The sequence below is a fragment of the Sturnus vulgaris genome, chromosome Z (assembly GCF_052056855.1).
Source record: "Sturnus vulgaris isolate bStuVul1 chromosome Z, bStuVul1.hap1, whole genome shotgun sequence".
Lineage (NCBI taxonomy): Eukaryota > Metazoa > Chordata > Aves > Passeriformes > Sturnidae > Sturnus > Sturnus vulgaris.
The window spans coordinates 420,086-439,819 of record NC_142283.1 but is presented as its reverse complement, the minus strand read 5'-3'; the positions used below and the strand labels follow the sequence as shown (position 1 = coordinate 439,819).

Sequence of the window (19,734 nt, the reverse complement as noted above, 5' to 3'; positions counted from 1 at the left end):
ACACTTACAAGATGTGGATTTAAGACCTGATTTTGTTTGTCCAGAAAATATTGAACACGTCTGCTGTGTAAATATTGAACTGCTTTCTTTGAGGCGGCCAGGCTGTGATGAGCAGTGCCCGTGCCTGCAGTTTGCCAGCCCGGGAGGTTGCAGGTGCACAGGGGCTGCAGGAGGGAGAGCTGCTCCCTTTGCTCACACCCTGCTGCTCACACATCCTCGTGCTGGGAACGCCATCCTCCACAAACCCCCAGGGTTTGGGCTGTCCTTGTGCCCGACCACGGGCAGCAATGTCCACTCCAGGCTGGACATCCACAGGGGAGCCAAGCCCTGTGCTGTGCGTGCCCCTCCTGCTCCCACACCAACCCCAGGGCATCCAGCACAGGTAACACTCACCTGTTGTCAGCTGTGCTCTTCAGCCTGTTCCTTAGGCTGCTGTGGATGAATCAGAGCCAGGTACAGCAGAGTGCTGCCCAGTCCTGGCACAGTGTCCTGCTCTGATTGATGGTGCCTGCCTTAAATCACTGTACACAGAGGGGACCCAGTGTCTGAGCACAGGGACGGGTGTCCTGTCACCCAGCACTGCCCACAGTGGCTTCACGTGCCAGGTTCCTCCTCCAGTGCTGTTCTTTATGGGGAAGAAAACAGATTACGATGGGACTAATAAAGGGGAATATTTTAGGCCTAATTGAGCAAAAACCGTGGGAGAAACAGACACAGATAAATGTTCCCTGGCCAAGAAGTAACCTAGAAACACATTGTGAAACTTTGTGATAAGGTTACTTTGTGATATCATGAGGAGTGTGTAACCAATGGGAGATTGTTACCCAAATACAACCCTGTATAAATGCCGTACAAGTAAAACCCCACAAAAACGCCTTGTGTACTCAATAAAATTGGCTTCTGATCACAGCTTGTAATGTCCCTGTCTCTCCATCACTGACAGTGCCCTGAAACACGGGCTGGGTGTACGGTGGATTTTTCTTTTGGTTAGAAACTTGACCTCGACTCGTCTCTCCAGGGAGTGGAGTAACCAGGTCAGTGTGGGTGCAGGATGTGGGGGAGGACACAGTGGCACTGTAGGACTCACACTGCTGAAAGGTGAGGACATGTGGGCCCCCGGACTGGTAATGACGCTCCCATCTGGGCTTCCAGAGCCCCAGAGCGGGAGAGTCAGCTGGGGGAAACAGAGAGCTCTGAGCAGCTCAGCCCCACAGTCCCTGTCAGGACTCCACACCCTGCTCCCTTCAAGCACTTTTTGGGCAGTCCCACTATTGACTCTCCTTCTGCACGCTCATTCATGCCCAGAACTTGCTCTCCCTTAGAGGCTGTGAAATCAGAGAAAGCATTTTTTTTTCCAGGAAAGCAGGCGGTTCAGTCTCGATTTCCCAGCGGTTTGTGTTTCAGCCCTGGCGTGGTGTGCCCTCCTGCTCTGCCCCGTTCCCCCGGGAGAATTCCCGTGGCCTCTGTGTCCCCGTGCAGTGCCCCAGGGCGGGGTCCCTCCTGCCCAGGTTGGACCCACCCCCCATGGCCCCACACCCGAGGGGACCCTGGGCTCCCGAGTGGCTCCCAGTGCCCCAGCAGGGTGGGTGGGGGCTGCCACAGACACGGGAACATCTCTGGGGGATCCCCCCACCTTCTCCGACCTCGTTTCCTGATGCCATGCAGGGAAGCTGACTGTTGGATCTCAGAAACCTGGGTTTTTGAGCTTTCTGGGCTTTCTGGCACTGACCCCCTAGAAAACACTACTTTCAACCTGAAGCCTTGGAGAAAACTTCCAAATTTAAGTAATAAAGTTAAAATCATGAGTGTGTAGTTAAATAGAAGTATGTGCTTTCACATGGTAAAAGGGTTTTAAATTTGAAATTTTTATAATATAGAAAAAGTATAGAACAAATTAGAAAATTTAGATGGTGTCTTTTTTGGTACTCATCTTCCTTCTTCATAATTTCAAATAATAGTTTCTAATTAAACAACTAGTACCACACTAAAAATCACAGAAATTATTACATTAAAATTATAAAGAATAGAAATATTATTTCTGTGTTAAACTATTTAACTTTTAAAAACCTTATAACTAACTAAATCTATCTCCATTTTACTCGCTTCTAGCTAGTGGCTAGAATTGTTACTAACCATTCTGTACTTTTAATAAAATTTAATACACAACCAAACCCAGACAGCTGACAGCTCAGGGATGGGGGCCCTCACCAGACCAACTTCAGCAGCACCTCCTGAAATAATATTGCTGGGAAAACAGCTTTTATGTCTCTCTCTTTCCCACTGAGGTAGCTGCTGGGGGAAGTTAAAAGCAAGCAAGTCCATAATGATGCCATTTTGTTTTTTGTCTTTTTTTTTTTTTTTTCCCCGGGGTTCTCTGTATTCTTCACACATACATTTGTAGCTCTGTAGCTCATTGCATTAGTGACTCGTTTTCCCAGTAATTTTCCATGTCCTTTCCCAAGGCACAAATTCCAGAGCTGCAAGCCCCAGGGGGGTACAAGGCCCCAGTGCTATCTCGGTTCTTCCTGGGAACCAAGGCTGAGAAGAACTCTTTGAAATATGTTTTCATGAACAGCTAGTACCAAGGGAGGGCTCCAGAGAAGGGCATGACCTGGGGGGGAAGTGCATCACCACTTGTCCTCCTAATTGGTGCTTTTTTGTCAATTAAGCCGATTTGCTGAACTTAAAAAACCTGTATTCACCGTGTGGGTGGGATTTTGTGGACACCTTTCCATAACTGCCCCTGAAAGCCTCCAAATAAAGATCCCCTTTAATAGTACCTCCTCACTGAAATGATCTCCGTTTCATTTCCAGGTTATGAAAAAGGCAAGAGTACAGGAGATGTGCTCCTGGCAGGCGCCCAGCCTGAGCCCGGGACAAACCCCAGCTCCTGGAGGCCTGCAGCACCATTCCCCTGGGAGCTGCTCACTTTGCAGGTGCTGTCCGTCTGTCCCAGTTTGTGCTGGGAGGGTCAGGGCCCGGTGCTGTGCCCCGTGTGTCTCTCCAGCAGCCAGACAAAATGCCGTGTGGCAGTGGCCAGCAGTGTCTGGGCACAATGAGAGCTGAGGTGATGCTCCTCCTCGGCTCCAGACACACACTGGGGACCCAGTGAGGATGCTGAAGGGGCTGGAGCATCACTGCTGCAAGGAACAGTGCAGGGAACCTGGGCAACTCAACCTGGAGCAGGGAAGGCCCAGGGGGACCTTGTCCATGGCTACAAAGACCTGCAGGGAAGGTGCCCAGGGACAGGCCAGAGGCCACGAGCACGCAGGATCAAAGAGGTTCCCTCTGAACATCAGGAAATGCTGCTTCTCTGTGAATTTGTGGAGATCCTGTAACCAGAGACACTCCAGAGTCACCTGCAGACAGTCCTGGGCTCCTGGCTCTGGTGGCCCTGCTTTGAGTAGGGAGAGGAACTGGACAGAGACTTCCAGGAGTCCCTTCCAACCTCAACCAGTCCGACACTTGGAGGCTGCAATTCCCAGTGCAGTAATTACCCTCGCCAGAACACAGGATGTTTGTGTCACTAGTGGCAGCTGTGAACAGTGGGTCTTTGAGGTGTGTGAGGAGACACAGCAGTCCCAAGAGGATGTACCAAAGCCAAATTACTGCCTAAAGCAGTGACATCCCAGAGAGCATTTCCTGACATTCCATGCTCCCTTTCATACACCAGTTTGGAGGTGGTAATCCTGTTTCTCACAAACCCTCCCAAGGCCTATAGCCTTACTAAGTAAACAGCTCCCAGGAGAGTGAAAATTCAGAGCAACCAGACATAAGTATCTCTCCAAAGGGCGGGGAAGCCACGGCTGTGGCCTCGCACTCATTGGTTCCCTGAAGGTAATACCAGATCCAAATCACAGAACTCTCCCTCCCCCAGGAAAACATCCAGGAGAGGAAAAGTGACAAAGACTGGGAACATCTTTAGTTTTTGAACAGGATTACAGTGACACTCCAGAGAAACAAAAAGGTGTATGTAAGTCACGCTCTTTGTCTCCCTGCTTCTGACCTTGAACTTGGGAGGGGCCACGAACCAGAACCAGAACCAGCCACACAAGTGTCAGGGGAGAACCTGCCACCTCAAACTGTTCCCTTGTGCTCCAGCACAACCTCAATTTCAACCCCCACCCCAGAAAAGATGGAAAAAAAAAGAGTTTTATTATAGCTTTTTCTATATAAATAGAAAAAAAGCAGCATTTTAATGAGGTGAAACCCTCAGCCCGAGTTTCAGCAGGGTGAGGGCTGATGCTGGACCCAACCCAGCAGATGAAAGCATCCCCCTGACATTCTGAGGGAGGGGCTGTGTCTCCCCTCAGCCCTGCTGGGCCTCTCAGTTCATTTTCCGGCGCTTCCTCTGTCCCTCTGGCGCTTTCTGCGTGGGCAAGGGCAGAGACAGAGTGCCCAGCTTGTGGTTCTGGTCATTCTCCAGCCCTGGCCCCGCCTTGGCCTTGGACACCCTGAGCCGCAGGGCCTTGGCAATGTCCAGGATCCTGGAAAACACCGGAGAGATGCCATCAGTGGGGCTGAGCCCCCCGTGCCACACAGGCACCCACAGCCCTCGGGAGGTGTCTCTGGTACAGGGATGCCATGGAGGCAGCAACTGGGAGCATCAGGGCTGCAAGGCACAGAGCACTGCTGATTGTTCCAGCAGGTTCAGCTTCCTCCATGCTTTTCCCCACAGCATCCAAGGCCCCATGTTGCCAGCTGCAGGGCAGCACAACCCAAACCCGGGCATCAATTGCCAAAACCAACAGCTTAGTTCCATACTGAACAACAGAAAGGGAAGATGGATGGAAACCAACAGCAAGGATGGTCCTTAAACCCACTAAACCCACTACTACCGATCAAAGAATAAAGAGGATAACTGTGGGCAAAGTAAGTGATGGCATCAAAACCAATGAGGGAGCTTGAAAACCAAGTGGTGACCAGGGGCTTTGGTAAGACCCAGTGATAACTGAAGTTTTGGCCAGAAAGCCTGATCCAGTGAATGCTGCAGGGCCAAGGGCAGGAGCACAGCTGGAGCAGAGCTGCAGCTGCCAGGTGACTCCTGGGAAATGCAGGTCCTGCACCCACAGACAGCTGCCTATGCTTCCCTGGAAAACTAAAGCCCTACCCAGGTCCAGAGACGCTCCAGAGCCCTCCCAGGGTCTTCCTGTAGGAGGATCCCAGGGGGTGTGAACGAACAGGATGACCCACCTGCTCTCTTGGAGCTTCATGTCGTTCTGCAGGACGGTGAGATCAGTCTGGAAGTTGTTAATGTGCAGAGCCAAGGCAATGACATATGCGGTGATTTTAGCCTTCATGGATGCAGAGATTAAATTCTGGATGCTGTGTGGCAAGAGGGAGAACTCGTGAGATGTGGAGCGTAAGGGGGTTCCTGATGGTGTGTCTGTGTCCCCTCAAGCTCTGCCACATCTGAGCCTCGAGAGCACCACACACCATTTCTTACCTGCCATTGTTGTAGGTCAGTGAGCTGAAATTCTTCATGAGTTTCCTGCTGATGATGTGTGGGCACTCAGGACCCATTGGATCTAGGGCAGAAAGGGGCTTTGCAGTAGAAGGAGGAACACACGTTCTATCTTGCACTGCCCACCCACCACAGCAGCACATCTACCATCCTGACACTTATCACGGAATATCAGAATACCCACATGGAAAGGGACCCACCACGATCACTGAGGCCAACCCCAGGAATCCCACCACTTATTGTCTCTTCCCAGGAACACAATAAACTTAAAAGGAACGTTGGTGTTTGCTTGTACTAAGAAAATAACAGCTGTCGGGATTCTCTCAGGCCTGAAAAATTATAAGACCTAGAAATCAATCTCCTACTTCCATACTAGACAATCTGCACACACCTATGCATGTATTTCTTTTGCCACAGAATACTGTTAAAGCTGAGACCACACTAACAAGTCTCTACTATCACCAAGTCTAGTCATTCCCTCTTTAGACAAGTCCGATGGGTGACTGCTGTGTGTCCAGCAATGCAGGAAGATATTCAGAGCCACGCTTGCTACTTCCTCCTCCCTCAGCCCTGCCAAGGGCTGACAAAGACACACAAGTCCTAAGGAAGATGGCAAGCCTGGGAAATCTCAACCTAAATGTCTGGTGCTCTTTCAAAAGCAGGACCCTGAGTACGGCAGAGGTATGATCCACACACTCAGCTGACGAGCAAAGGATGATGAGGACATTCCCAAAAGCATGTGTTCATAAGCTGAAAACTCTCTTACGCTTCTTCTTGATCACTTTCATGTGACTGAACTTGATGAGGGTGTCCAGGAACCAGAGGCATCGGGCTTTGTGGTCTCTGCTCTTCTCATCAGTGGGCAGGAACTTCAGCTCCTCCAGAACAAAGGAGCAGTGGCTGCAGGAAGGAGAGGGGAGCTCAGCTACCCAGGGGCCCCTTGCTGTCCCCCACATTGCATTCCCCAAGGCAGGTGCTGCCCTGCCTCACCTGGATGCCATGTCCTCCCTCTGTCCCAGAGCTGTGGCACTGGAGCAGCAGCCCTGCTGGCCCTCAGCCAGCACGTGGCCCCTGGCAGCAGCCTTACCTTCTCTCCTCTGCTCTCTTGGCGAGCTCCTCCGTGGTGATGCTGGCCAGGGGGGCTGCTGGCACCCGCAGTGCCTCGTACTCAGCAGGAGACAGGACTGGCAGGGTTTTAAGGAAAAGAACAAGCCTGGGCTCTGCCTTCCAGGTAGGGCAGCTCTGTCGACACTCACTGGAGGAGAAGTGGGCAGGGCAAGGGGATGGAACCCGCCCAGGAACTAAGGCCCCTACCAGGCTGTGGCACAGCCATAGCTCACTTGTGCAAGGCTGACCTTACCAATATTCCCTGTGGAACGCTACCCACCAGGAAGCAGAGCAGCCTGCTCTCCACAGGAGAGGCAGGATATGGGATTTGCAGGCCCCAGAACCCCGGGGCAGCACTACTTTGCTCCCAGCTCTTGGCCTGTGAGGGGCAGAGGCTCGACTTGCTCCATGGAGCCTGGCAGGTGTGAGGAGCCACTGTGACACAGAAAGGATACTGTCCTCAAACTTGTACACGTGCTCCGGCCTGTCAGCATCCTCGTGGCACGGGGGCAGGAAGGCAGAGATGTTCTGCACATCATCCTGGGCCACGTCCTTCACCAGAGCTTGGCAGGGAAGCAGGACAGAAGCATTGGGATCAGGCTAACCAAAATGCACAGTACAGGAACACAACCTAAATCCTTCCTTTTAGGAAGACCAGTCCAGACTAGAGCAACATCTAGGAAAGAAGGGCACCAAGATGTGGGCAGAGCAGAGTTTTGGCACCTGGGTTCCAGGACACCCACTTGGCACAAAGCAGCTCTGAGAGCAGAGTCAATCCATCCTGGGACAAAAGAGATGAAAGGTGGTGGGGTCTAAGCCAACAGACATCTCTCCTGTTCATGCCAGTGACACTCTCAGGATCCAGCAGTGCTCTTGGCTGCCCTCCTGCCCAGATGTCCACAGTCAGGACAGCCCCAGCTCTCTCCTTGCTTGGAAGCCCCCAGGGATGGTGACACCACACTGTACTGTGACCTGTCACAAGGCTGCACCACTCTCTGAGGTAAGAACAGTAACGCCACAGAGTTCAGACCAGGTAAAGGCACTACCTTTATGCCAGTGAACTCATATCCCACAGGAGCTTCCAAAGCAGGCAGGACGGACACTGATATCCCAGGAACCCTCCCTCATTCAGAGCACTCCAACACCAAGTCCAGAAGGACCAGAAAGAAGCAGTTCCTCTACATGTACCTATCCCAGCTGTTAGACCAGCTACTTCCTCATCACTTAAAGAAAACCCCTCTTTTTCCTGCCACACTTGGCATGGACAGACAGGAAAAGGCACTTCAGGCTGTCCTGATGACAGCCCAAGGCAGAATCCTCTCACCTGTGACTCCCTTGGCATCTATAACGTTGGCAGCTGCTTTTGTCACAGCTGTGGTCACAATGTCGTTGCCCACAGCGTTCATGCGGCGAGAGCTCAGAGCTCGTTTCTGCTTGCTGGTTCCGAAGGCCTCAATGCACAAATCCATCTACACAGGACACAAGCACACCTTAGAACACCCTGTGCACCCAGCAGAACACAAAACCCACTGCTCGCTCCGCAGCCGTGGTCTGTACGAAAACTTAAAACTCTTCCTGTGGCAAAACCCGCAGGAGCAGGATGAGAGGGGCAGGAGGTCACTGGGACCAGCCGAAAATACCCAGGAAAATACTCCTGAGCCAGGCAACGACTGTGCTGCCTCCTGGACACGGGGAGAGTGCTGGTCCTGCACAGGTTTACCCTGCGGGCACCAAACCTGCCAGCCTCAAGACGAGCATCTGCCCCTGACAGCCAGGTAATCACAGCAGAACATGACACAGCTTCAACTTTACCTTCTCCCTGTAGGACTTGGTCTGATAATCCCTTGTGTCGTCAGGCAGGGGGTTATCTATAAAACAACAGCAAAGTTAGTGTGCTTGGACAGAAGCGGCCAGGATGGGAATTCCTGAAGCTCTGTGACTGATAGACTTGGCACATCTGGATCTCCTCCATGTCACCTGCCTAATTAAAGGACACACAAAAGGAGCTTTTGTTACAAAGCCCGTGGGTGCAATACATGGACTATGGCCAAGCCCACGTCCTGCTGCACAGGGTAAAAATCAGCTACCAAAAGATGAGATCTTTTGGGTTCTTATCCTGGGTTCAATGACAAAAAACAGTTCTGCTGGATAAAACCTGGGTTTTTGTTATTCAGGGATCTAATTCTTGATGAGTCTCAGGCCTCCCTCAGCAGAACACACCCAGACAAGGCTGCACTTGAGCAGTGACACTCTGTGAGTGACTCCCAGCCTCCACACTCCCTGCTTAACCTCCACCCTGGACTCGCTGTGCTCCCCCCTCCCTCCCAGCATGCACAAGTGAAGGAATCGTCCTTGTTCCATGCCAAGGGAACAAGGCAGGAATGAGAAGGACAAAGCAACAGAGCAGCTGTGACTCCCAGCACCTCCCACCTGAGAGCAAGGGCTTCATGTTGAATATTTCAGCATTGTAGACCTCCATCTGCCCAGAGTTCTTGTCTAACACACCAACGAAGTACCTGGGGAGAACGGGGACAGTTGATTAGTGAGAGGCAGAGCAGTGGAAATTATTTAAATTACATGGTCCTTTCACATCCTGGCATCCCTCCTGCCTTGCACATGCAGTGCTGCAATAAACCAAGTTACCTACAAGGCATGTGTACATATGAAAACAGAAAGATTTGCTGCTCTAAGAAAATGCAGAAATCTTAAAACAACTGAATTAGGTGAAGTGTAGATGCCAGGCTATTTTCTTTTGCCTTTTTTTGCTATGCCAAGACTTGATGGCCATAGCTTGAATAACAGCCGAAGTTCCTTGTAGCTCCCAGAGCTCAGGATCCCCAGACGTGCAGGCAAGCACCACTGCAGCCCCCCAGAACCACCTGTTCACCAGTGTCCAGAGGTAAGAGCACTTAAACCTGCCCACAAGCAATGCTGCATTAACACCCGTACCACACACATCTGCTGAATTGCATTTATCTCTTTTTTCATTGGTGCTCTTTTTTTCAGCTGCAGTATCTCAAACTGGAAAATGCTCTGAGGATCCATCTCTCCTGGTTTCATTGTTCAGGCAGAGCAGAGGTTGGTAGGGGCACGTTCTGACAGACTCTGCAGAAGTGAAGCCAGCTCCTTGTACAGAATTACAGAACATCTCAGCTGGAAGGGCCCCACAGTGATGACCCCTTCAGCATTGACCAACTGATGATAATGGCAATTTCTTAGTAAGAAAGCTCCATCCTGCTGCTACACTAATCCATATGCTCACCCCAGACCTCACAAGACATGTTCAAACTGGTTTGTGATTTACACATCACAGCTTCCACAAGATGTGCACGAGCAGCCGGAGCTTCCTGCCCAAATCCTCAGGGCCCCTCAGGCCCCCGTGTAAAGCTCTGAGACAGGAGCAGGGCGGGGAGCAGGAGCTCTGTTTCTGAGCAGCCCCTGTGCTCCTGGCCCCTTTTCCATACCTGCACAGGGAGTTGCACTTCATTGCCTCGCTGCCGAAGTTGTGCCCCACGTAGCAGAGCCGCTCTGTCTCCGACACCTGGGGAACCACGGAGAGCTCCTTGAGCAGGGGGCTGTGAGGGACCCTCGCTGCCTCTGCCCTGCTTCCCCTGGGGCCACCAGCTCTGCATCCCAGGCAGAGTGTATCAGCACAGCAAACTTGCACAACACCTCACTGTGACCACCCCTCCCTACTTCAGTTTAAAACGTGGTTCACAATGATTCCTTTAAGCTCCAGGATTGCCAGGTGCCTGCAATTCACCAGCTGGAAAGCCAGAGCCAGCACTACCAGGAGTGTCCCAGCCACCATGTTTTCAGTGCTTTATGAGAATGGGTTGGTTTTCCTGCTGTGCTGTGCAGTGAATTTCCCCCAACAATTTGGGCTGAAAAGTTGTTTATTCCTTGAATGGAGAAGCAGCATCAGAAGGCACCTTCTGATTGTACCCTCAGCTCCCTCTTCACTATTACATCACTTTATGATGTAATTTGGCCAAATTGTGTGAACACAACACAATGAATTTCATTATCAAATGCACCTGACAAGCTGGGAAGCGACTCCCAGATGCTTCAGCTTGTCCCTGTTCTGCCAGCTCCACCCTGCAGTGTCCATGAGCCACATCACTGCCAGAGCCTCCTCTGGTTCCTCTAGAACCCAGAGATGCCCTGCACTAGGAACACATCCCTTTGGAACATGCTGGGCTAAACTTTGATAGTTTGTTTTTTTTTAATCTGCTGCAAAGCTCAGAATTCCAGACTGGTTTGGGTCAAAAGAGACCTTAAACCAATCCAGCTCCACCCCTGCCATGGCAGGGACACCTTCCACTGTCCCAGGGTGTCCCAGCCCCAGTGTCCAGCCTGGCCTTGGGCACTGCCAGGGATCCAGGGGCAGCCTCAGCTGCTCTGGGCACCCTGTGCCAGCCCTGCCCACCCTCACAGGGAGGAGTTTTTTGCTCCAACCGGAGGGAGCTGCTGAGGCCACAGCCCTGAGGGCAAAACAGGGTCAAACCCCTCCGCACCCCACAGCTGGAATTGCTCGCTGGGGATTACACGTGGGAATTCCCCGGGCTGGGGCCCGGCCGCCGATCCCGCCGTGGTCTCTAACGGGCCCCGCAGCCCACGGGGCTAATTAATAACATCGACACTTTTATGCGATTTTGGCCATTATCTGGTTGTTGCCTACTGTATGTTACTATCACAATATCCTAATACTACTGCGACCCGACGGTCCGAGGCCGCTCCGCCACCTCAGGGCGAGCCCGTACCAGGATCCTGCGGTGCTTCTTGCGGGGATGCGCCGTGTCCCGGTTCCGGTACACGGTGAAGCGCAGGGAGTCAGGGCGCTGCAGCTTCCCATTGGCGAACCGCACTGCGGGAAAGGAAGCCCGTGAGATCCGGGGCCGGCCGCGATCCCCGAGGGGGGCCCGTGACCCGCCCCACGCCCCCGGCCCAGTCCCGCTCACCGAGCGCCGCCGGCTGCTCAGCCTCGGGGTCCCCGCGGTAGCGCCAGGTGGCGGAGTCCATGGCAAGAGGCCGAGTGAGGGGCTGCGGTTGGGATGCGCGTGCCGGTGCGGCTCCCGGTCCCGCTCCTCCTGTTCCCCCGCCTCTTCCGCCACTGCCTCCCGGCGTAGCAATAAGGTCAGCCTCGATTGGGCGAGATGAGACTCGGCCGCCGCGTATGAGTAACGAGGTCGTCGATTGGCTGTCAGTGGCGTCCGCGTCGCCAGCGGCCGGAAGTGACGCACTCGGTCGGCGCGGCGGGGCGGGGCGGGCGGGGCCGGAGCGGCGGGAGCGGGGCCGGTGCCAAGCCCGATCCCAGTCCCGATCCCAGTCCCGATCCCACTACCCACCCTGAGCCTCGCACGGCCCTTCCCGCACGGACACCGCAGGTGAGCGGGGCGGAGGGCGGCGGTGAGGCGGAGACCAATGACCCCAGCGTCGGGGCGGGACCAGGGCTCTCCGGACTCCCCTTTATGTCCCGTGTGCGGCACAAAACGGAGTCTCCGGGTGCGTCTTCGCCGGTGCTGATGCAGCGCTGGGATGCAGGTGCTTCTCTGGGAGGCTTTGAGTGTTCCAGGTGATGCTTAAAGGAAACAAAACGGGGAAAATGGCACTGGCTTGAGAAGAGCATCTTTGAGCAGGAGACCCCTAGTTATCCAGCAGACAGTTATTGTCCTGGAGTTTTCAAAGGCTTTAAGTTACTTGATTTTCCCCATGCCGAGTATTTCAGGTGATAACTGGTGACTGTTTCCCTGTTCTGACTCCATCCAAGGGCACACGGTGGGATTTTGGGGATATCCTGTGTAGGGCGACAAGCTGGCCAGTAAAGACAGTCATGGGCAAGAAAGAAATAGCAGCAAACACATCCACGTGTGAGGATGGACTTTCTGAATCAGCAGACTTATATTTGGTCGCTCCTCAAAAGTGTAACTCTGGCCACTCTGGCCATGTGACTTTTTTTTTTTTTTTTCTGCTTTGTGGTCTTGTGTCCATTGATGCTGGCACGTTGCTGTTGGAAAATAAACGTGAGCGCAGGAGCTTCTGTGTGTGTGCCTTGGACGTGCAGCCTTCCTGCTCACCAAATCTTACATTCTGCTGTTTTTTCACGAGGAAAAGACGAGATACTGCCGAGGGTCACCTAGGTAGTCTTGAAATGAATTTACTAAGATCTGACTCACGTTCTCTTACTGACAATTTAGGAGGAAACCACCCCTGACTCTTGCCTACTTGTGTTGTTGAGCAGTGCTTTGTTTTGCCAGCAGCCCTGGCGTTTCTGTGGAAGGTTGGCAATTATGTGAGCAGTGTATCAGAGGGGGCAGCAGGTTATTATTTTAATCGGATTTTTTTACAAACCAGGATTAAATGTTTTACTCACGGGTGTGAGGTGACCCACGTTGTCCAGTTTCCAGCACAGCTGCCTGTAGCATGGGTGGTGCTGAGGTCAGCTCTGTGGCAGAACTTGGATTTCCACTGCTTTTCCTTGTCCTCCAGACTGCTGGCTTTGATCCTGTGCCCATGTGGTGGTGGTAAACTCACACCAGTTATTGTTTGTCTGTCTTTTAGCTGTCAGCTTTCATCTTCACAGCCAGGTTCACTGCAGCCCGAGCAGGACTTCAACCCTAGAATCATACAACAATTTGAGTTGCAAGGGCACCTTGTCTTGTTCCACCCCCTGCCATGGGCAGGGGCACCTTCCACTGCCCCAGGGTGCTCCAAGCCCATCCAGCCTGGCCTTGGACACTTCCAGGGATCCAGGGGCAGCCACAGCTGCTCTGGGCACCCTGTGCCAGGGCCTCCCTACTCTCTCAGAGAACAATCCCATCTTCTGCTACCATCTTTCAGTTTGAACCCACTCCCCTTTCTGTTTCACTGCAGACCTCTAAATAGTCCTGTCCCACCTTCACTGTAGCCCTCTGCAGAGCTGGAAGGCCACGGTTAGGTCGCCCTGCAGCCTTCTCCAGGCAGAACAATCCCAACTCACCGACCCTTTCCTCACAGCAGAGCTGCTCTGCCTCTTGTCCCTCTGAAACTCAGTGACTCATACAGCGCTCTCTTCTCCCTTGCAGGATCATGGATTTCCCGGGGCACTTTGAACAGGTCTTCCAGCAGCTCAACTACCAGAGGCTGCACGGGCAGCTGTGCGACTGCGTCATCGTGGTGGGCAACAGGCACTTCAAGGCTCACCGCTCGGTGCTGGCCGCCTGCAGCACGCACTTCCGCGCGCTCTTCACCGTGGCCGAGGGCGACCAGACCATGAACATGATCCAGCTGGACAGCGAGGTGGTGACGGCCGAGGCCTTCGCCGCGCTCATCGACATGATGTACACCTCCACGCTGATGCTGGGCGAGAGCAACGTGATGGACGTGCTGCTGGCCGCCTCCCACCTGCACCTCAACTCGGTGGTGAAGGCCTGCAAGCACTACCTGACCACGCGGACGCTGCCGCTGTCGCCGCCGAGCGAGCGCGCGCAGGAGCAGAGCGCGCGGCTGCAGCGCTCCTTCATGCTGCAGCAGCTGGGGCTCAGCATCGTCAGCTCGGCGCTGGGCTCGGCGCAGGGCTCCGAGGAGCCGCCGGGCGCCGTGGGGCTGGCGCTGCCCCGGGGGCTGGAGCAGCGCGCCGCCTTCCCCATCCGCCGCCTGCACAAGCGCAAGCAGAGCTCCGAGGAGCGCGCCCGCCAGCGCGTCCGGCCCGCCCTGGACGAGCCCGTGCCCGACGTGGCCGCCGAGAGCGGGCAGCCCGTCGTGCACTCCCGGGAGGATTTCTTCTCTCCGGACTCGCTCAAGATTGTGGACAACTCCAAGGCCGACACGGTCGCTGATAACCAGGAGGACAACACGATCATGTTCGACCAGTCTTTTGGCGCTCAGGAGGACGCTCAAGTGCCCAGCCAGTCAGACAACGGCGGGGGGAACATTTCCCAGATGTCCTTGGCGTCCCAGGCCACGCAGGTGGAAACCAGCTTCGACCAGGAGGCTGCTGCTGAGAAGAGCAACTTCCCGTGTGAAAACCCGGAGGTCAGCCTGAACGAGAAGGAGCACATGAGGGTGGTGGTGAAGTCTGAGCCGCTGAGCTCCCCCGAGCCTCAGGACGAGGTGAGCGATGTCACCTCGCAGGCGGAGGGCAGCGAGTCGGTGGAGGTGGAAGGAGGAGTGGTGAGCGCAGAGAAGATAGAGCTGAGTCCCGAGAGCAGCGACCGCAGCTTCTCGGACCCTCAGTCCAGCACTGACAGAGTGGGAGACATCCACATTATGGAGGTGTCCAACAACCTGGAACACAAGTCTTCTTTCAGCATTTCAAATTTTTTAAATAAAAGCAGAGGAGGTGGCTTTGGTGCCAGCCAAAACAACGACGACAACATTCCCAACACCACGAGTGACTGCAGGATGGACAGTGACGCCTCTTACCTGATGAGCCCGGAGTCAGGGCCCGCCGGTGGCCACTCCTCTGCTGCCGTGTCCCACGTGGAGAACCCGTTCAGTGAGCCCACGGACTCCCACTTTGTGAGGCCCATGCAGGATGTGATGGGCCTGCCGTGCGTGCAGAGCTCTGGGTACCGAGCAGCGGAGCAGTTCGGCATGGATTTCCCACGCTCGGGCCTGGGCTTGCACTCGCTGTCTCGGGCCATGATGGGCTCGGTGAGAGGCGGGGCTGGTGGCTTTCCTGGCTACCGCCGCATTGCCCCCAAAATGCCGGTGGTGACGTCGGTGCGGGGCTCGCAGCTGCAGGAGAGCTCGTCGGGGTCGCAGCTAATGATGAACGGCAGCACTTCCTTCGAGGGCGGGCACCTGTCGCAGCCGGGCCCGCCGCAGCTGACCCGGGCGTCCGCCGACGTCCTGTCCAAGTGCAAGAAGGCTCTGTCGGAGCACAACGTGCTGGTGGTGGAGGGCGCCCGCAAGTACGCCTGCAAGATCTGCTGCAAGACCTTCCTGACGCTCACGGACTGCAAGAAGCACATCCGTGTGCACACGGGGGAGAAGCCCTACGCCTGCCTCAAGTGCGGCAAGCGCTTCAGCCAGTCCAGCCACCTCTACAAACACTCTAAGACCACCTGCCTTAGGTGGCAGAGCAGCAACCTGCCCAGCAGCTTGCTGTGACCTGCCGGCCCGGGCCCGGAGGAGCCTCGCCGGAGGCGGGGACGCTGGGGCGGGCGGACACCGGCGTGCCGCGGTGCCGCACACAGTCTTGGCTCTGCCATTGGGGATATCCGGTACCTACCTCGCGGGTGTCGCCGCCGGGACCGCGCGGCGGGCATGGGGATGTGACCCCCGGGGCAAAGCAGCTCCTTTGCAGGGCAGAGGGGTGACAGCACGGGGGTCTCCTGAAATAGCACGGTTTCAGCACGTGCGCCTTTCTTTTGGTTTGGTTTTGGTTATTTGTTTTTTTTTATTTGTTTTTTTTTTTTTTTCCCCTCCTCTCTCTTTTGTAACAGTGAAAGCATTTAAATGATTACTGTAACATGAGTTGCCGCATTATGTGAGGACAGCGGTGCACGTCCCTTACCCTTAAAACAGAAAAACAGCTTAGGCTGCTCCTGTCTGACATAGTGCTTTAAAATACGCTACTTACGACAATAGTTCTAGGATTATGAATGTATGTTTGGCTGTTTTGTAGTAAAGGACACTGTGTAATCAAGGTGCTTAAATTAAATCCCAGACAGTAACTTTGGGGCTGCCAGGTGTACATATAACTTTAATACAGCAAGATCTGGATGTTAGGCTGGCTTTTTTTTTTTTTCCCGTAGAAACGAGTATTAAGTGGTAAGTGAAGTACTGTCTCTTGTTTGTGCTATTCCTAGCAGTATTTTAACCAGTTTGTATCTCCTATGTTACACTTCTATATACGCAGAGGTTTGAACAGAGCTTGTCTTTGTCTGTTGTTTTGAAGGAGAGGGGATTTGTGATGGCTTTTTTTGCCACGTAAGACAGTATCTCGCTGTTCCCAGATGCCCACAGTCCATCTGGTCCCCATTATGGCGTGAGCACGTTGTCTTTTTCTCTTATCTCCAGGCTTTAATTTCCTGCCCTGCACACTTAGTGACTTCCCTTCGCAGCTGTGGGTCTGTCCTTGGAGCAGATTCCTCCTCGGTCAGGAGCAATCCTCGTTTGCCATATTGCACAGAATCACAGAGTAGGCTGGGCTGGAAGGGACCCCTCAGGATCATTGTGTCCAGCTCCTGGCCTTGCAGGGGATGTCCCAACGATCCCATCTCGTGCCTGAGAGCCATGTGCAAATACTTCTTTACCTCAGGCAGCCTTGGAGTTGTGACCCTGTCCCTGGGGAGCCTGTTCAGTGCCAGACCACCCTCTGGGTGAGAAACCTTTCCTGATAGCCAGCCTAAACCTGCCCCGATTCAGCCTCAGCCTATCACTCAAGTCATGTCACGGTCATGAGAGTGAAGAGCTCTGTACCTGCCCTTCTGCTGCTCCTCAGGAGGATGTTGAAGAGCCCAGGGAGGTCTGACTTCAGCCTCCTCCAGGCTGAGCAAACCAAGTACCCTCAGCTGCACCTCATAAAGCTTCCTCTCCAGACCCCTCACCAGCCTCATGGCCTCCTTTGGACATTCTCCAGCAGCTTGATGTCTTTTATGTGACAGTGCTCAGAATTGCCCCCAGAGCAGGGCAGGACAATCCCCTCCCTCACCCAGCTGTGGTACCCCGCAGGACATGCTCGGCCCTGCTGGCTGCCAGGGCACTGCTGGCTCATATTCTGTAAAATGTCCTTGTCAAATCCACTTAAGCCACTGTCATAAAAGTACTTCTCCCCATACATTTTAAAAAAGGATAATGTAAATTTAATTTTAGGAAATGGCACTGAGCACGTGCAGCAGAAATTTGTCATTCTCCATGTGAATCATGTAAATCTCTTTTTAATTTCCCCTTCTTTGGTGCCACTGTAACTTCATGCTGCCTGCAGTCTCCTTTCTTCCTTGGTGCACATGAACAGGTGCTCAGCATCCTTAGGTTTTAAAATAAACTTTCAGAGCACTTCTGGTGGTGATAAATCCTGCTCAGCTGAGCAGGGGCTGGGTCAGGACTGCAGTGTGTCCCTCTGCTCCGGTGAGACAGAGGATTCCCTGTACCTGCCCTATCAGCATGTCCTTTGCACCTTGACCATCTGAGGAATGCAGAAACATAGGAGATGGTTGGATTAATTCCTTTTAAATGTTAGTGTTTTGTCATAGGGTTTACTTAACGGTCATATCTCTGGCTCTTGTTTTTTTTTAAGCATTAAAATAGCACGGTTTTTTTTAAAGCAGTGGGATATGCTGTGTTTTGTTGTAAATAATTTCAGTATTGGGGACTAACAGCATTGAGCTACATAAACACTCCCAAACATCAATAAAATGCAGTATTTTGTACTTTAATATTTTCTTGTGTTGCTTAATTAAGTAACGCTCTGGTTCATCTTCATTGCATTTCTAGTGTTTTGCTTTTTAAAGACAAGGCTCGTTTTTTTTTTAATTTCTGTTTCCTGTAGCACAACCAAATTTGTTGAATTGTTACAGTGTTTGGGAATAAAGCATCTCTTTGTGCAAGGAGACTAATTAGCAACTAATGTGAGCTGATAAACACTTAACTGGACTTTTGAACTGCTTTTATAAAAATGTTGATGTGGAGTATCAGTGCAGGAGGACTTACGTATTCTTTCTTTGAGGAAAAGTTTGTCCGGAGCATTTTTGGCAGCAGCAGCAGCAGCAGCTTTAAGTTCCTTTGCCAGTTGATGTGCAGAGGGGCAGTTGCTGGCCTGGAGCCTGCAGCTGCCTCGTGGCTTTCTGAGTCTTCCTGAAAGAAGCAATAAATTCCTGGGGATAGCATAAATCAATACGTGGGTGATAATCAGTAATCAATAGCTGCAGTGAAGGGTGCCTCACCCCACAGCCTGGAGAGCTTGTGCCACTGAACTGTGCTCAGAATTGAACTCTGCAAGCGGGACCTCGCATGGAGGTGTCGGGGTGTCTGTTCCACAACACCTGGAAATAAACCCTGTGTTTTTGTGTTGCTGTGTCTGACTGGCTTCACTGGTTTGGTGCTCTCCACGTCAGCCTCTGCAGAAAAAACTGTGGCTGCCAAAGGGGTTGTAAGAACCTGACCTTGGTAATAATGTTGTTCCCGGTAGAGTTCTTTGTAAGAACTTAGTGTTGTTAATGAAATAATATCTACGCAGCCCCTGTACAGTTCATGATCCGTGGTCAGTGCTGCTCTCTGAATTCCTCATGGGAGGATGTCACAGGTGCAGGAGGTGCTGTCTCAAAGGAGTTTTGAGGTGGACACCTGAGCCCGGTGCTCCAGTCCCTGTGGCAGCTGATTTCTCAGCTCCTGTCTATTTCTTGATGCACCTGGGGAATCTGACACACCTGCTCAGGCTCCGGGTCATTCCCTGTCACCACCAGGGACCACAGGACCCTCTGGGACACTCTGTCACCATCCTTCAGTGTCACGGCAGCTCCACCAGCAGCAGAATCTTCAGTGTCAGCGCTAAGGAATCTTGCAGATTCATGAGTTCCCCCACTGGACTCATGCTCTGGGTTTTCACAGCAAACTCAATCCTGATTTCCACCGGGTCACTTGGAACCTCCCCAGCCAGGTGGGATGCTCAGAGCACACTCTCTTCCTCCCTACCTTCACAGCCACAAGTCTTTCCTGCTCAGTCCAGGTTACAGACCTCCAGAAATATTTGACAGGTCAGCACAAGACAGTCAGCCGTGCTTGTGAATCAAAACTTATTGATGAATGTGTCCGAATTCCTCCCAGGATGCAGAGCAGCTTCCGGCAGCCATTACAGCTATCAGAGAGCGCTTCACTGAGCATCCAAGACATCCCAGCAGAGCCTGGCACAAGAGATGCTGTGGGGCAGGAAGGGACACAGAGCGTGCTGGGTGAGCTCTAACTCCTGCTGCAGGCTTTGTGCCGTGCTCTGGCTCCCTCCCCACACCTGTGGGGTGCTGCTGCCTCCCTCCTGCCCATTGCATGCTCCTCGCTCCCTCCCCTTGTGCTGCCCTTCCCAAAAAGCACTGGTTCCCCGTCTGTCCCCTGCCGGGTGAAGGCACAGGGACAGTGGGGCACGGGGAAACCTGTCCAAACCCATCTGAGCACGGCTGGTCAGCCACTGGCACCACTGCCCAGCTGGACATGCCACAGGGGCTCCTGTGTCCTCCTGGGCACCA

The 19,734-nt window shown here is 53.3% G+C and overlaps 2 protein-coding genes across 2 annotated transcripts; one reads left to right on the top strand and one right to left on the bottom strand.

Annotated features, from left to right (window-relative positions):
- Window positions 1-4,134: 4,134 nt before the first annotated feature.
- Window positions 4,135-11,700, bottom strand: POLR1E (RNA polymerase I subunit E). Its single transcript, XM_014889968.2, has 12 exons — window positions 11,533-11,700; window positions 11,335-11,438; window positions 10,036-10,112; window positions 9,002-9,087; window positions 8,384-8,439; window positions 7,896-8,040; window positions 7,027-7,134; window positions 6,552-6,648; window positions 6,231-6,364; window positions 5,447-5,528; window positions 5,194-5,325; window positions 4,135-4,487 (listed from the first exon to the last, which is right to left on the bottom strand). Exons 1-12 carry the CDS (start codon window positions 11,591-11,593, stop codon window positions 4,328-4,330), a joined length of 1,242 nt encoding a protein of 413 aa, XP_014745454.1. The 5' UTR covers window positions 11,594-11,700; the 3' UTR covers window positions 4,135-4,327.
- A 148-nt stretch (window positions 11,701-11,848) lies between these two features.
- Window positions 11,849-18,574, top strand: ZBTB5 (zinc finger and BTB domain containing 5). Its single transcript, XM_014889951.2, has 2 exons — window positions 11,849-11,958; window positions 13,636-18,574. The coding sequence occupies exon 2, from the start codon at window positions 13,640-13,642 to the stop codon at window positions 15,662-15,664; it is 2,025 nt and encodes a 674-aa protein (XP_014745437.1). The 5' UTR covers window positions 11,849-11,958; window positions 13,636-13,639; the 3' UTR covers window positions 15,665-18,574.
- Window positions 18,575-19,734: the final 1,160 nt, after the last annotated feature.